This window comes from Acinonyx jubatus, chromosome C1 (assembly GCF_027475565.1).
Source record: "Acinonyx jubatus isolate Ajub_Pintada_27869175 chromosome C1, VMU_Ajub_asm_v1.0, whole genome shotgun sequence".
Lineage (NCBI taxonomy): Eukaryota > Metazoa > Chordata > Mammalia > Carnivora > Felidae > Acinonyx > Acinonyx jubatus.
The window spans coordinates 163,862,383-163,879,822 of NC_069381.1; the positions used below are offsets into that span (position 1 = coordinate 163,862,383).

Sequence of the window (17,440 nt, forward strand, 5' to 3'; positions counted from 1 at the left end):
GATTTTGGCACACACATACTATATATGTGCAAATTCAGTTATACTTAAATTCAATATATATTTTCCAATTCCAGCTATGTAAGTTTCTGCAATTTATCAACAAAAAAACTTTTTGTATTAGAGATTTCATGCTGTGAAACAATTCATGCAGTATGAATTGTTGAGGTGTGAACTAAAAGCCTTTAAAATTAAGTGAGACTAATTAGAATGATTCATCATATTCTAGGAAAATTAATATAGATATAAGATGTTCTTTGTTCTTAAAACATACCTGTTATTTTTACTCCTTCTTTTGTTTCTGCTGGTACACCAACACCAAACTCATTTTCTCCAGAGACTCGGAAGTAGTAAATTGCCCCTTCTTGTAAGTTGGTAACTTTGTAGGAGAGGCGGTTACAGTTGTTGGTCACAGAGACCCATGCTTTCTTACTGGCCTCACGTTTTTCTATGTGGTAATTCTTCACTGGTGCTCCACCATCGTTTTCCGGAACATCCCAGGATAACACTGCAGACTCTTTGGTTATATCATGTACAGTAATACTGGCCGGAGGACCAGGAGAATCTAAAACTTTGACAACTAAAGTCAGTGAAGCAGCGTTCAAAATATTCTGAATTGTTAATGTGTATTTTCCAGAATCACTTCTGTTGGCATTTTCAATAGTAAGTGATGTGCGAGAGTCTGTGGAATCAATATAAGCTCTAGTGCGGAGGTCAATGTCTGGCTTACTCCACGAGACACTAGGTACTGGTCTTCCTCGGAAAGGTACGGTCATGGTAAATGAGGAACCAGCCTTGACAATCAAGGTCTTCTTCATTTCACTGTCAAGTTCAAATACAGGTTCTTCTTCTCTTTCTTTTGCTATTTGGGGATCAGAGCTATCACTGGGATCACTAGCACCAACCTTATTGATGGATCTTACTCTGAAAACATATTCAGCTCCTGTTGTTAGTCCACCTATGGTATATTCTGTGCCTCTTAAGTTCTGAATGGCAGTTTCCCATTCAGTCTCATCAGATTTTTTGTATTCTACAGTGTATCCAGTTACTGGGGCCCCACCATCAAACAAGGGCTTAACCCAGCTAATAGTTATATTTGTCTTGCCTGAGTCCACAATTCTGGGTTTGGATGGAGGAGATGGTAAGAACACTGGATCTTCTGCCCGAATTAAGGGAGAGGGTTCACTTGGAAGGCTCAGGCCAGCAGCATTTTCTGCATAAACCCGGTACTCATATTCACATCCTTCCCGAAGTCCAGTTGATTTCACTCTCAGATCATAAACTGGTTTTTTGTTTACACGCACCCATCGTAGGCTGTTTTTCTCTCGCCTTTCAATTATATATCCAGAGATTTCACTGCCTCCATCACTCTCAGGTCTTGACCAGCAAAGTGTCATGAACTCTTTGGTCACAGACGTAATCTCCAAAGATGTGGGTGGACTTGGAACTGTAAATGGATCTAGTGCCTTTACTGCCACACTCTCTAGGGGCTCACCAACACCATATTTATTAACGCCTGTTACTCTAAAGATGTATTCATTGCCTTTGAGTAACTTGGTTACTTTACAGGATGTTGTCCTTAATTCTCCTTCGCATATTGTCCATGCGAGGCGGCTCGTTTCACGTTTTTCTACAATGTAATAGTCGATGTCTGCGCCACCATTTTCTTGGGGCGGTCCCCAGGAAAGAGAGCATTTCTCAGCTGTGAGGCCAGTTATTTCAAGTGGTCCTGCTGGTGGGCCAGGCTTATCAAGTACCTTGCAATTAATTGCCATAGACCGAGTTCCTGCAACATTCTTTAGTGTTAGTACATACTGCCCAGTATCTCGTCTGACACAGTCTTTCACTGTTAACAGAGTATCATAGTCCGTTGAGACAATTTCTGTTCTTGCTCTTTCTTCAATTTCTACACCATCCTTGGCCCAGGAAATTACTGGCAGAGGTCGCCCTGCAATGTCTGCATGTATCTTAAGGAGCTCTCCAGCTTTGACAACAATAACATCTCGGAACTTGACATCCATCATAATTCTTGGAGCCTCAACATCGTCTTTAACTGTAATAGGTCCAGTGGATTCAGATGGTTCACTAATGGAGTCAGCAGCATTCTTTGCAAAAACCCGGAATTCATAACGCTGATCTTCAGTAAGTTCAGTTACTTCAAAGTATGTTTCTTGTATGTTAGTAAAATTGCACTTCAGCCACCGGCCATCAGGTAGTTCTCTACGTTCGACAATGTATCCTGTGATCTTAGCTCCACCATCATAATGTGGTTTAGACCATTTAAGTGACACTGATTTTCTTGTGATATTTGTGACTTCAGGTTGTCCAGGAGGGTCACAAGGATCTCTTGCAGGGACTGGCTCACAAGACTTACTGCATTTACCAATTCCAGCAATATTCTCAGCATATACACGATACTCATACATCAGTCCTTCATCAAGGCCAGAGACTTTCATTTGAGTATCAGTGATGAGGATTTTATTTGCTTTTGACCAAAGAATACTGCTTCTCTCTTTATATTCAAGGTGATAGCCAATTACTTGACTTCCTCCATCATTTACTGGCACTTGCCAGGTTACAACCATGGTAGATTTTGTGGCATGTACAACTTTAGGAGTACCAGGAGGACCTGGGGGGCTGAATGGATACTCTGCAACAACAGGTGAAGATTCACTGTAGGAACTCTTGCCATAGCGGTTTTCTGCACAAACACGGAACTGATACTCACTTCCCGTTGTCAGACGAATTATTTTAATGGATGTTCTTGCAACTGCTTGTGAGACTGTGTGCCATGTTGTAGAAGTGGTTTCTCTCTTTTCAACGATGTAATTGCTAATTTGGCAGCCACCGTCATAGTCTGGAGGAGTCCAAGAAATTGTTACATTGTCACAGCTAACTTCATCAATATGTACAGGTCCTGGAGGTCCTGGTCTGTCAAGGACAATCACAGTAATAGGAACTGTTATGGATCCAGCACTGTTTGAAACACATAATTCATAAGTTCCAACATCTTCCCTTGAAGCTTCCTTAATAGATAGTGATGTTACAGTCTTTGAAGAAGAAACATTGACCCTTGTGGTTTCTTTAAGAATCTGACCATCTTTTTTCCAGCTTACAGTAGCTTGAGGTCTTCCTTTAAATGGAACATCAATCTTAAGTTGGTCTCTAGCCTTTACATTGAAAGTATTGAAAGGAAGCTCAACTGAGGGCTTTATTTCAATATCCCTTGCAATTACTGGCACTCCAAGTTGTCTTGGATCACTTCGTCCCTTTTCATTAACTGCAGCTACCCTGAAGGTATACTCTTCTCCAGCAGTTAGCCCAGATATAGTTGCTTCTAGAGTCTTGACTTGTGTGCAGGTGCTCCATTTTTCACTCCCTTTAGTCTGCATTTCAACTACATAACCAGTAATTTTGCTGCCACCATCACTTTCTGGTTTCTCCCACTTAATTGTAGCTGTGTTACGAGTCACATCGACAAGAGTTACTCTTCCAGGTGGAAGGGGTGGTTCAGAAACTTTAACAGGTTCAGCTGTTTCAGCTGGCAAACCAATCCCGTATTCATTGGAAGCCAAGACTCGGAAGTAATAAGAACATCCTTCTTGTAGATTTTCAATTTTAAAAGAATTCTTAGTGCAATTGTTTGTAACAGTAGCATATGCTTTTCTTGTAGTTTCCCGTTTTTCAACAATGTAGTTTGTAATCTTAGCCCCACCATCAATAAGTGGTGGTTCCCAAGACAACGTCACCGAGTCTTTCTTTACCTCTCTTACATTCAAATTCACAGGGGCACTGGGCGAGTCAAGAACTCTGACGTTAACAAAAGCTGTTTTGGAGCCACTGTTATTTTCTAGTGTCAGATTATACCGACCGCTATCAAATCTGGTAACGTTATCAATTACCAACATTGTGTACGAGCTGGTCACCTCAATCTGGGCCCTCTCAGTGAGAACGCCTTCGGCCTTTTCCCATTTAACTTCAGGCTCTGGTCGACCTTTGATTGTGACAAATAAGCGTAAAGTAGTACTTGCACGCAGAACGACCACCTTTCTGAGATCAGCATCAAGTTCTATTTCTGGTGGCTCTAGCCTCTCTTTAGCAACAACTGAGCCAGGTATAGTTGCAGGTTCACCTACACCTTCAGAATTGATGGCACAAATACGGAAGTTATATTCAGTATTTTCTTTAAGCTTGGTCACTGTGAACTGCTTTCCTTGTAATCCTGTTGGTGGAGTGCAAATTGTCCATTCATCAGCCGCATCTTCTTTGACCTCAACAACATAGCCCTTGACAGGTGCGCCACCATCATAAATTGGCTTATTCCATGCCAGGGAGACAGAAGATCTGGAAGTATCTGTTACTTTTGGATTACTTGGTGGACCTGGTGGATACAAAGCATCACATGCATGATAGAAAACAGATGGCTCACTAGGTTCACCCACACCAGCTGCATTTTCAGCAGCAACTCTGAACTCATAGGAATGACCTTCGGTAAGGCCAGTTACTCTGAGTCGGAGATCTGTTAGTGTTTTCTTGTTGCACTTGGTCCATCTAATTCCTTCCTTATCTCGTTTTTCAAGAATGTAGCCCTCAATTTCAGCACCTCCGTCATCCACTGGGCGTGCCCATGTTACTACCATAGAGTCTTTGGTGATTGCTGAGGCTTCAGGTGGTGAAGGAGGACCTGGTGGTTTATAAGGATTACAGGCTATGACAGGCTCAGATTCCAAAGGCTCTCCAATTCCATATTTATTCACAGCCATGACACGGAAAATGTACTCATTACCAGGAAGAAGTTTAGTGACTTTGTAGTTAAGGGCTTGTACCTCAGTTGAAACCTGGGTCCAGGAGAGTCTGCTTGTTTCTCTCTTTTCAATGATGTAATGTGAAATACTAGCACCACCATCTTGTAAAGGTGGGTTCCATGCCAGGTAACATTTCTCAGCAGTCACTCCAGAAACTTTCAGAGGTCCTTCAGGGGGCCCTGGCCTGTCAAGTACCTTTACGGTAATTGGGATAGACTTTGTACCACCAACATTGCTGAGTTTCAGAATATATTGTCCTCCATCAGTACGTATGCAGTCTTTGACAACAAGAGTGGTTCTCTGAATAGTAGACTTAATTTCCATCCTAGCAGCTGTTTCTTCAAGCTCTCTTCCATCTTTTGACCAAACAACATCAGGTATAGGTTTGCCGCGGATATCAGCTTCAAGGACAAAAGTCTCTCCTGCATGAACAATGATTACATCTTTATATTTTGGATCCATCGAGGCATTTGGTGCATCAATTTCATCTCTTGCAGTGATGGCACCAGTGCTTTCAGAGGGTTCACTTAAGTTGCCAGCTGCATTTCTTGCAATTACTCTAAATTCATATCTTTGGTCTTCTACAAGTCCACTCACTGTAAATTCAGTTTCTAATACATTGGTAAAGCTGGCTTTCATCCAGCGGCCATCAGGTAGATCTTTCTTCTCTACAATATAACCTGTTATTTTGCTACCACCATCATAGGCAGGTTTCTTCCATTTCAGTGTGACATTGTTTCTTGTAATAACAATGGCTTCAGGGCGACCAGGTGGGTCACATGGATCACGAGCGACAAAGCATTCTGACACTTTGCTAGGCTTGCCAATGCCAACAATATTTTCAGCAGAAACTCTGAACTCATACTCAAGGCCTTCATCAAGCCCAGTTGTTTTGAATTTGGTGTCTTGAATGAGAGTCTTATTTAATTTGACCCATAAAATGCTGTTCTTTTCTTTCTGTTCAAGATGGTAGCCAATAACTTTGCTACCTCCATCATTAACTGGCTCATGCCACTGCACAACCATTTGATCTCTTGAAATGGATGTCACAAAAGGAGTTCCAGGTGGTCCAGGTTCTTTAAATGGATATTGTACAATAACCGGTTTAGAATCCAGAGGGGCACTTTTTCCATACCTGTTTTCTGCAAAAATTCTAAACTGGTATTCAGTGCCTGTTTTCAGTTTGGTTACTTTTATCGTTGTTCTTGCAACTGTTGCTGATACTATATGCCAAGTGGTGGTAGTTGTATCTCGCTTCTCTACAATGTAGTTGCTTATTTGGCAGCCACCAGTATAGGCTGGAGGTTCCCAAGATATGACCACAAAGTCTGCACTAACTTCATCAAACCTAACTGGTCCAACTGGAGGTCCAGGCTTTTCCAAAACAATAATGCTGAGATTTTCTGTTGCTGTACCTGCACTATTTGTTGCTGTTATAGTATATTTTCCAAAGTCATCTTTGTTACTCTCTTTAATGTGCAAAATAGTTGAAGTAGCTGTTTCCTCAACATTTACTCTTGTTGTCTGTTTAAGAGGTTCACCATCTTTGACCCATGAAATTGTAGGTCTTGGTCGGCCGATAACTGGAATTTCAATTTTAAGATCTTCCCCAGCTTGGACACTGTATGTGTTAAATGGTAACTTAAAACTAGGCTGTATAGTCAAGTCCTTGGCTATCACAGGAACACCAAGCACTCTTGGATCGCTTTTTCCTTTCTCATTGTAAGCCTTGACACGGAACTGATATTCTTGTCCAGAGCTCAAACTAGTAACAACTGCGTTACAGACTTTGGATTCAGCCACAACACTCCATTTTTCTGTTCCTTTAGGCTGCATTTCAACAACATACCCCAAGACTCTGCTACCACCGTCATGTTCAGGTTTCTCCCACATCAACGAGGCACTGGTCTGGGACACATCAGTGAGTGTAACTTTTCCTGGTGGGGAAGGAGGTTCAGCAGCTTTCACAGCATCAACAGTTTCCACTGGAACACCAACTCCAAATTCATTTTCAGCCATAACTCTAAAGTAATAAATGGCTCCTTCTGTAAGATTCTCAACTTTAAAGCTTGTTTTACCGCATTTATTACTCACATTAGCATATGCTTTTCTGGTTGACTCACGTTTGTCAATAACATAGTTCTTGACCTTTGAACCCCCATCAATGACGGGTGGCTCCCATACCAGAAGGACAGAATCTTTTTTCACTTCTTTGACTGTCAAATTCTGTGGTGGTCCTGGGGTGTCAAGAACTTTCACAGTTACAAAAGCAGATTTAGATCCGCTGCTGTTTTCCAGCTTGAGAATGTATTTTCCAGCATCATTTCTATCACAGTTATCTATTGATAGTTGGGTATAGTTTACTCCCTTTTCAATTTGGACCTTATCTGTGAATTCACCTTCCTCTCGAGACCAGGTGATTTCGGGTGTTGGGCGACCTTTGAATGGAATGTGAATTCTGGCAGATCCACCAGCTCTTACAACGATTCCTTTCCTTAATTCAGAGTCAAGGTCAAGTTCAGGTGCTTCAAGTTTATCTTCTGGCTTCACAGTACCAGGAACTGATGTGGCCTCACCTAAACCAACTTTATTGAGGGCACAGATGCGTATTTTATACTCTTGGTGCTCAATGAGTTTTGCAATTTCAAATCGAGTGACTCTCAGGCCAGTCTGTGGAGTAACTATTTGCCATTCTTCTTCATCTGCTTTACAGATTTCTACTACATATCCTAGGATCTCACTGCCACCATCATAGATGGGCTTACCCCAGGCAAGTGTAATTGAATTTTTAGTGGTGTCTACAATGTGTGCATTTGTGGGTGGGCCAGGTTTGAACACAGGATCGCAAGCCTTGTAATAAACTGTAGCTGGACTTGGTTCTCCAACTCCAGCAGCATTTTCTGCAGAGACTCTGAATTCGTACTCGTGATCTTCTGTTAATCCCGTTACTCTTAGACGCAAATCTGTAATGCGCCGTTTGTTACATTTTATCCACCTAATGCCACTTCTGTCTCTTTTCTCTACAATGTAACCAATAATCTCACTTCCACCATCACTATCTGGACGGTTCCAACAGACGGTCATGGAATCCTTGGCAATGTTTGTGACTTCCAAGCTTTTCGGTGGTCCAGGAAGCACAAATGGATTTTTCATTAGTACTGGTGCAGATTCCAAAGGCTCTCCAACACCGTATTTGTTGACAGCCATTATACGGAAAACATATTCATTCCCTTCTAGGAGTTTGGTAACTTTCAGAGAATTGGTCACAACTTCCGAAGCAACAACAGTCCAGGCAAGTCGACTTGTTTCTCTCTTTTCAACAACATAGTGAGAAATGTCACTGCCACCATCTTGAAGTGGTGGAGACCATGTTAAAGAGCATTTTTCAGAAGTGACTCCAGTAACCTGGACTGGCCCTTCTGGAGGTCCTGGTCTATCTAATACTTTCACATTTACTGGGAATGACTTAGAACCTGCAACATTGGAAGCTCTTAAAATATACTGTCCACCATCAATTCTAATGGCATCCTTTATAATAAGTAAAGCCTTGAAATCTGTGTTCTTTATTTCACATCTGGCAGATTCTTCAACTTCCTTATCTCCTCGTAACCACTCAATGGTAGGTAGGGGCTTTCCATGGACGTCAGCCTCAAGCCTGAATGTTTCTCCAGCATTTACCACAATCGTGTCTCTGAATTTTGGATCCATTGAAATTCTTGGGAGTTCAACCTCATCCTTGGCAGTTATTGGTCCAGTACTGTCAGAAGGTTTACTTATTGCCCCAGCGGCATTCTTTGCAATGACTCTGAACTCATATCTTTGATCTTCAGTAAGACCTGACACAGTAAATTGAGTTTCAATGACATTTGTGAAGCTGGCTTTCATCCAGCGACCCTCCGGCAAATCACGTTTCTCTACAATGTAACCTGTAATCATACTTCCACCATCATATGCAGGTTTGGTCCATTGTAAAGTGATTTCATTTCTTTTAACCATTATTGCTTCTGGGGTTCCTGGTGGGTCACAGGGATCTCTGGCTACATAGCATTCAGAATTCTTGCTTGCTTTGCCTACTCCAACAATATTTTCAGCATAAACTCTGAATTCATATTCAATGCCCTCTTCCAGATTGAGTGCTTTAAACTGGGTGTCATGAATAATAGTTTTGTTGACTTTTGTCCATAAAATACTATTTCTTTCCTTTCTCTCAAGGTGGTAACCTATGACTGGGCTCCCACCATTATTGATTGGTTCATGCCACTGAATGACCATGGAGTCTTTGGAAATGGCTGTGGCAAATGGTGTGCCCGGGGGGCCTGGTTCTTTGTAGGGATATTGAGCTACAATTGGATCAGACTCCAAGGCAAAGCTTTGTCCATATCTGTTTTCAGCAAAGATTCTGAATTGGTATTCTGTACCAGTTTTCAGTTTGGTCACTTTGAGTGTGGTTCTGGCAACAGTAGCAGAAACTGTATCCCATACTGTGGTGGTTGTATCTCTTTTCTGAACAATGTAGTTGGTGATCTGGCAGCCCCCTGTATATACTGGGGGATTCCAAGATAGTGTAATACTTTCAGCACTGACTTCATCAAATTTAACAGGTCCTTTTGGAGGATCAGGTTTATCTAGAGTTGTAATTTCAATGGATGCTGTTTTCTGACCCACAATATTAGCAACTGTGATTCCATAATGTCCACCATCATCCTTATGAGTTTCTTTAATACTGAGTATAGTGAGGTCAGGTGAGTCCGTGACATTGACTCTTGTAGTCTGCTTCAGTGGAAGATCATCTTTAGTCCAGGTAATGGTTGGCTTAGGACGTCCAGCAATTGGCACTTCTATTTTCAAGTCTTGGCCAACCTGTACACTGTAATTGTTGAATGCAGGTCTTACATCTGGCTCAATGACCAGATCTTTGGCAACTATTGGAACTGCAAGGGACCTAGGATCACTTCTTCCCTTTTCATTTACAGCAACAACTCTAAAGAGATATTCTTCTCCCTGAGTTAGGTTAGTAATCACTGCTTCAAGGGACTTGACACGAGCACACTCTGACCATTTCTCACTGTGTTTAGCTTGCATTTCCACAATATACTGAATGATTTTGCTGCCACCATCATGTTCAGGCTTTGTCCAACTCAAAGAAACACTGTTTCTGGTGACATCATCCACAGTTATTTTTCCTGGAGGTTGTGGGACTTCTGCAACCTTAATTGGATCAGTAGTGTGGGCAGGAAGGCCAATACCATACTCGTTCTCAGCTGTGACTCTAAAGTAGTAACTGCATCCTTCTTGGAGTTGATCAATCTTCCAAGAATTCTTATGGCAATTTGTTACAACTGCAGCATATGATTTTCTTGTGGCTTCACGTTTCTCAACAATGTAATTTTTAATTTTGGATCCTCCATCCAAAAGAGGAGGTTCCCAGGTAATAGATACTGAGTCTTTAGTGATTTCTGTGACTTTCAGATTAACAGGTGGACTTGGTGTATCCAGGACTCTCACAGTAACAAAGGCAGACTTTGTTCCACTGCTGTTTTCTAACGTGAGAGTATATTTTCCACTATCGTATCGGTTGACGTTGTCAAGAACAAGAGAGGTGAAACTGCTAGTGACATCAATTATAGCTGCATCTCGGATTTCACCATCCATCTTCCCCCATTTAACTTCTGGTGTGGGACGACCTTTAATAGGAACAAATAGCCTTAAGGAGCCACCTGCCCTTATATTTATAATTTTCCTTAGTTCTAGGTCAAGCTCAATGTCTGGGGCTTCCAATTTTTCTTCAACTATAACAGGTCCAGGGACATCAGCATGTTCTCCAACTCCAGCTTTATTAATAGCACAGATACGGAAGTTGTATTCATGCTTTTCCAACAGCTTTTCTACTTCTATATTTGTTTTATTGATTCCAGTTGGTGGAGTGCACATTGTCCATTCACCAACACTCACATCACATTTTTCAACAATGTATCCTTGGATTTCACAGCCACCATCATATATTGGTTTGCTCCAAGAAAGGAAGACAGAAGATCTGGTAACATCCACAACTTTGGGATTGTTTGGAGGTCCTGGTTTATAAATAGGATCACAAGCCTTTTGGTAAGCAGAAGGTGGGCTTGGTTCACTAAGTCCAGCAGCATTCTCAGCTGAGACTCGGAATTCATAATCGTGATTTTCTATGAGTCCAGTTACTCTCAGGCGCAATTCTCCAATCAGGCGTTTGTGGCACCTTGTCCATCTAACGCCCTCCTTATCCCGTTTTTCAAGAACATATCCAAGAATCTCACTGCCACCATCAGATGCTGGTCTTTCCCATACAACAGTCATTGAGTCCTTGGTCACTGTTGTGATTTCTGGGGCCTTTGGTGCATCTGGCACTACAAACGGATTCTTGGCAATTACTGGTTCAGATTCAAGAGGTTCGCCAACACCGTATTTGTTTACAGCCATTATACGGAAAACATATTCGTTGCCTTCAAGAAGCTTAGTAACCTTATGGCTGAGAGTTTGCACATTGGCATCAACCAGGGTCCAAACTAAGCGGCTGGTTTCTCTCCTTTCCACAATATAATTTATGATGTCACTCCCACCATCCTGTAGCGGGGGTTTCCAAGCTAGTGTGCATTTTTCTGCTGTCACTCCTGATACAACAACAGGTCCTTCAGGTGGCCCTGGTCTATCAAGAACTTTGACATTTACAGTAACTGATCTCTCCCCTGCGACATTTTTGGCCTTTAGTATATAATTTCCACTGTCAACGCGTACTGCGTCCTTTACGCTGAGACTGGTGGCAAAGTCCATGCTCTTTATTTCTAATCGGGCTGTATCTGAAAGCTCCTGATCGCCTTTTACCCACTGAATGGTTGGTATCGGTTTGCCATAAATATCTGCATCAACCCTGAATGACTCGCCAGCATGAACCACAATCGTGTCTTTGTATTTTGGATCCATACTTATCCGTGGTGGCTCTACCTCATCCCTTGCTGTTATTGCTCCTGTGCTTTCTGAAGGCTCACTGAGCACTCCTGCAGCATTTCGAGCTATGACCCGGAACTCATATCTATGATCTTCAACTAGGCCAGTTACTTCAAACTGAGTGTCAATGACATTTGTAAAACTGGCTTTCATCCAACGACCCTCAGGCACTTCTTTCTTCTCAACAATATAACCAGTGATCTTGCTTCCACCATCATAAGTGGGTTTCTTCCACTGTAGAGTCACAGAATTTCGCGTGACAATAATTGCCTCTGGCCGTCCTGGTGGGTCGCATGGGTCACGAGCTACATAGCATTCTGACACCTTGCTTGGCTTGCCGATGCCCACGATGTTCTCTGCGGAGACTCTAAATTCATATTCAATGCCTTCATCGAGGCCAGTTGTTTTAAACTTGGTTTGAGGAATAGGTGTTTTATTCACCTTCACCCAGAGGATACTATTTCTTTCCTTGCGTTCTAGATGATAGCCGATGACTTTGCTACCTCCATCACTGACTGGCTCATTCCATTGTACTTCCATGCTGTCCTTGGAGGAGAGTGTTACAAATGGTGTGCCTGGTGGACCAGGAACTTTGAATGGATACTGGGCTACAACAGGCTCTGAATTGAGGTAGGTACTCTTTCCATATCTGTTTTCAGCTGCAATCCTAAACTGATATTCACATCCAGTCTTTAATCTGCAAGCCTTTATTGTTGTCCTTGCAACAGTAGCTGACACAATTTGCCAGGTTGTTGTGGAAGTGTCCCGTTTTTCTACAATGTAATTATTGATAGAACTCCCACCATCATACTTAGGTGGGCCCCAGGAAAGAGTAATACTATCAGCTGTCACTTCATCCATTTTAACTGGTCCAGTTGGAGGCCCTGGTTTGTCAAGAACAATAATATTAAGGGTTTCAGTAGCTTCACCAGCCGAGTTTGTCAATTTAACTGTGTAATGTCCAACATCTTCTCGGCAGGCTTCCTTTATTGTCAGTAGTGAATTATTTTCTGTGCTCTCTGCATTTACTCTAGTTGTCTGCTTCAGTGGTACGTCATCTTTATGCCACATAACAGCAGGTGTAGGGCGTCCAATGAATGGAACATCAACTTTTAGGTCTTCACCTGCCAGTACAGTGAAAGTATTGAACAGGAGTTTGAAGGCCGGTGGGATGACAAGATCTTTGGCAATCACTGGCACACTCAGTTGTCTAGGATCACTGATACCCTTTTCATTCTGAGCGGAAACACGGAAAGAGTATTCTTCACCCTGAATTAATCCAGTTATAGTGGCTTCGGTGACTTTGACTGTGGCACATGTGGCCCATTTGTCACTACCTTTGCTCTGCATCTCAACAATGTAGCCTAGAATTCGGCTGCCTCCATCATGCTCTGGTTTTTCCCAAGAGAGTGACACGCTATTTCTGGTGACATCCATCAAAGTTATTTTTCCTGGAGGAAGGGGTCGTTCTGATGCTTTCACAGATTCTGCAGTTTCAGCAGGCAGCCCGATGCCATATTCATTTTCAGCAAGAACCCTGAAATAGTAACTACACCCTTCTTGAAGCTGGTCTACCTTCCAGGAAGTCTTGTGGCAATTTGTTGCAACAGTTGAATATGCTTTTCTTGTTGATTCCCTCTTTTCAACAATATAGTTCTTTATTTTTGAACCACCATCAAGGAGGGGAGGCTCCCATGTCAATGTGACAGATGTCTTAGTGACCTCCTTTACCTTAAGATCCTGTGGAGGGCCTGGTGTATCTAGTACTCTAACATTGACAAATGCAGACTTGCTGCCTGAGCTGTTTTCTATAGTTAGTATGTATTTGCCACTGTCGAATCTGTTTACATTTCCAACAATGAGCAGGGTGTAAGAGCTTGTGGATTCAATGCTAGCTTTATCTAAAGATTCTCCATGTTCCCGGGTCCACTTCACCTCAGGTGCAGGCCTTCCTTTGATTGGAACAAAAAGTCTCAGGGTACAACAAGCCCTTATCGTAACAACTTTGCGCAGGTCAGCATCCAGCTCAATCTCTGGAGGTAGCATCCTATCTTCAGCCTTTGGAGTTCCAGGAACAAGTGCAGGTTCTCCCATTCCTTCAGAATTCATGGCATAGATTCGGATTTTATATTCCTGATTCTCTTTGAGGTTGGTGATGGTGTAAGAAGTTGCCTTGAGCCCAGCTGGTGGAGTGACAATCTGCCATTCATCTTCCTCTGGCAGGGCAATCTCAACAATATACCCAGTGATTTCTGAGCCACCATCATAGATTGGTTTATTCCAAGCAATTGAAATGGATGATCTGCTTGTATCTAGAACACGTGGGTTACCTGGTGGGCCGGGCTTAAACACAGCATCACAAGCTTTATAAAATGGACTGGCAGGACTTGGTGCACTAATTCCAGCAGCATTTTCAGCCATAATCCTGAACTCATATTCGTGTCCTTCTGTCAGTCCAGACACTTTATATCTTAAATCTGTAAGAGTTTTTTTGTTGCATTTAACCCAGCGTTGCCCAGCTTTATCATGTCGTTCTACAATATAATTGATGATTTCACTTCCACCATCAGAGTCAGGATGTCCCCAGCAGACAACCATTGAATCTTTAGTAATAGCTGTAACTTCAGGGTTTTTGGGTGGATCAGGGGGTCCATAAGGGTTTACTGCAAGCACAGGCTCTGATTCCAGTGGTTCTCCTACTCCATATTTATTTACAGCCATGACGCGGAATATGTATTCATTGCCTTTCAAAAGTTTAGTGACCTTTAGTTTGGTCACTTGGACTTCGGAGGCTACATTCGTCCATGCCAATCTGCTGGTTTCACGTTTCTGAACTATGTAATGATCAATTTTGGCACCTCCATCATCCAGTGGAGGCAGCCATGACAACACACATTTTTCTGATGTCACTTCGGATACAGTTAAAGGTCTTTCAGGTGGGCCTGGTCTATCAAGAACTTTGACATTGAAAATATGCTTAGCAAAACCACCAGGATTAGTTGCTGTAAGAGTATAGGCACCACTGTCTCTTCTTGATGAATCCTTGTTTACCAGATTAGTTGAGAAATCCGCAATTCTTATTTCTAACTTTGCTGTGCCTTCAAGCTCCTTTCCATCTTTGGTCCATTCCATTGTTGGAGGTGGGCGACCTGAGACATCAGCTTCTAGCTTGAATGTTTCACCTGCTTTTAATATAACTGTGTCTTTAAATTTAACATCCACCATTATCCTTGGTGCTTCCACATCATCCCTGCACGTGATAGCATCTGATGGCTCAGATGGTGGACTAATAGCACCAGCAGCATTTTTAGCAATGACACGGAATTCATAGGCAGCATCTTCTGTTAGGCCGCTGACTGTAAATTCATTCTCCAAAATGTTGCTGAAGTTGGCTTTCAGCCACCGTCCATTGGGAAGGTCTCTCTTTTCAACTATATAACTAGTAATTTTAAAGCCTCCAGTATATTCAGGCTTAGCCCATTTAAGTGTCACTGTGTGTCTAGTAATATTTAGAGGAACTGGTTTCCCAGGTGGGTCAATGGGATCTAAAGCAAGCATGGGTTCAGATGGCTTGCTTGGCTTGCTTTTTCCTGCCATGTTTTCTGCGATCACTCGGAATTCATAAGCAATACCATCTGTAAGTCCACTTGATTTGAAAATGTTGCCTGGTACTAATGCTTTGCTCACAGTCTGCCAGAGAATACCGTTTCGTTCTTTTCTTTCAATGTGATATCCTAAAATAGGGCTTCCACCATCAGTAAGAGGTTCATGCCAGCTAATTGTTATTGAATCCTTGGTAACCGCCGTCACCTGAGGGGTCCCAGGAGGCCCAGGAACCTTAAATGGATAGCTGGCAACTACAGATGCTGAGGTGATTGGTGGTCCAACTCCATATCTATTTTGAGCTTTTACCCGGAATTGATACTCCACTCCAGTAGTAAGGCGAGTGGCTTTATAGGTAGTGCGTATAACGGTGGTGGCTAACTCAACCCACGTAGTACTGTCAGTCTGTCGCATTTCTACAATATAGTTGCTTATTGGTACACCTCCATCGTTCTCAGGTGGGTCCCAAGAGAAGGTTACAAAATCAGATGAAACTTCATCAAATTTGATTGGTCCAGTAGGTGGCCCTGGGATATCATGGACTTGAATGGTGATGGTATCACCAACCTCTCCTACAATGTTTCTTGCTGTTAATGGATAGGGTCCACTATCACTTCTTACACACTCATTGATATTTAAGATGGTTGAAGTTGCTGTATTTTCAACATTAACTCTCTGTGTCTGTTTAAGAATTTGGTCTCCTTTTTTCCACGTAACTGTGGGCTTTGGTCGGCCAAGCACTGGAATTTCAACTTTGATGTTGTCACCGGCTTTGGCAATGACTAATTTCTGATAAATGCCACGGAGATCCAATTCTGGAAGCGATGTCTGTTCCTTAACAATGACAGGTCTGCTTTCTCTAGGCGCACTTCTTCCTGCACTGTTCACTGCCATCACTTGGAAGGTGTATTCTTCCCCTTCGGTTAGATTCTTCACAACACATTCTAACCCTTTCACAGTTGTGATATGGGTCCATTGGTCAGAGCCTTTTCTCTGGGCTTCAATCACATAGCCAGTGATCTTACTGCCACCGTCATGCTTTGGTTTAGGCCATGCTAGGCTGACTGTGCTCTTAGTTATGTCCATAATGTTAAGACTGTCAGGTGGTGATGGTGCTTCGGAGGCTTTTACAGGTTCTGTTGTTTCTGCTGGCTCACCAATTCCATATTCATTTTCTGCCATCACTCTGAAGAAGTATTCACATCCTTCAGTCAAGCCAGTAACTTTATATGTGCATTTATGGCACTTAGTGGTGGCTGTGGAGTAAGATTTCCGTGTTGCTTCTCGTTTTTCCACAATATAGTTTGTTATACGTGAGCCCCCATCTATCAGAGGGAGGTCCCAGTGGAGGGTGACACTGTCCTTTGTGATGTCCGTAGGCCTTAGGTTAAGGACAGGTCCTGGGGTATCCAAGACTCTGACATTAACGAAGCCACTTTTCTTCCCAGCAGGGTTTTCAATGGTCATGACAAATTTACCAGTGTCGTATCTGTTACATTCTGGTATAATCAAAAGAGTAAATGATTCCGTGTTCTCAATGTTAGCTCGGTTTTTAAGGTTGATACCGTCTTTGGTCCATGTCACTTCAGGAGCAGGACGACCTTTAATTGGGACGAATATTCTAATGCTAAGTCCTGCTCTAACAACAAGTGTTCTTCGAAGCTCAGCATCTAGTTCAAAATCAGGAGCCATTTCCCGTTCTACAATTTCAACATCTGGAATCACTGCTGGCTCCCCAATACCTGCATCATTGATGGCTCTGATTCTAAAATTGTATTTTTCTTTAGTCTGAAGATCAGAGACAACAAATTGAGTGATTCGGAGAGCAGTTCCTGTTGTGTCTTTTATCCAGGCCTCATCTCCTACTTTTTGATGCTCTACAACATAACCAGTGATTTCAAGTCCTCCATCATAATGAGGCTTGCCCCAGGCCAAAGAAGCAGATTTCTTGGTAGTATCAGTGATGTGTGGATTTGAAGGTGGGCCTGGGGGATCTGAAATAGAAACAAAGACACAAAAATGTATATTAAGAGTTTAGCTTTTGGATAACTTCTATG

At 42.4% G+C, this 17,440-nt stretch overlaps 1 protein-coding gene across 50 annotated transcripts in view; it reads right to left on the reverse strand.

Annotated features, from left to right (window-relative positions):
- Positions 1-17,440, reverse strand: part of TTN (titin) — a 275,212-nt gene that overhangs the window by 33,186 nt on the left and 224,586 nt on the right. For all 50 annotated transcript variants that reach the window (XM_053215372.1, XM_053215354.1, XM_053215355.1 and 47 more), the window contains one exon: positions 272-17,377. In XM_053215372.1, coding sequence (XP_053071347.1) covers positions 272-17,377 — 17,106 coding nt within the window. The remainder of the gene's footprint in view (positions 1-271; positions 17,378-17,440) is intronic.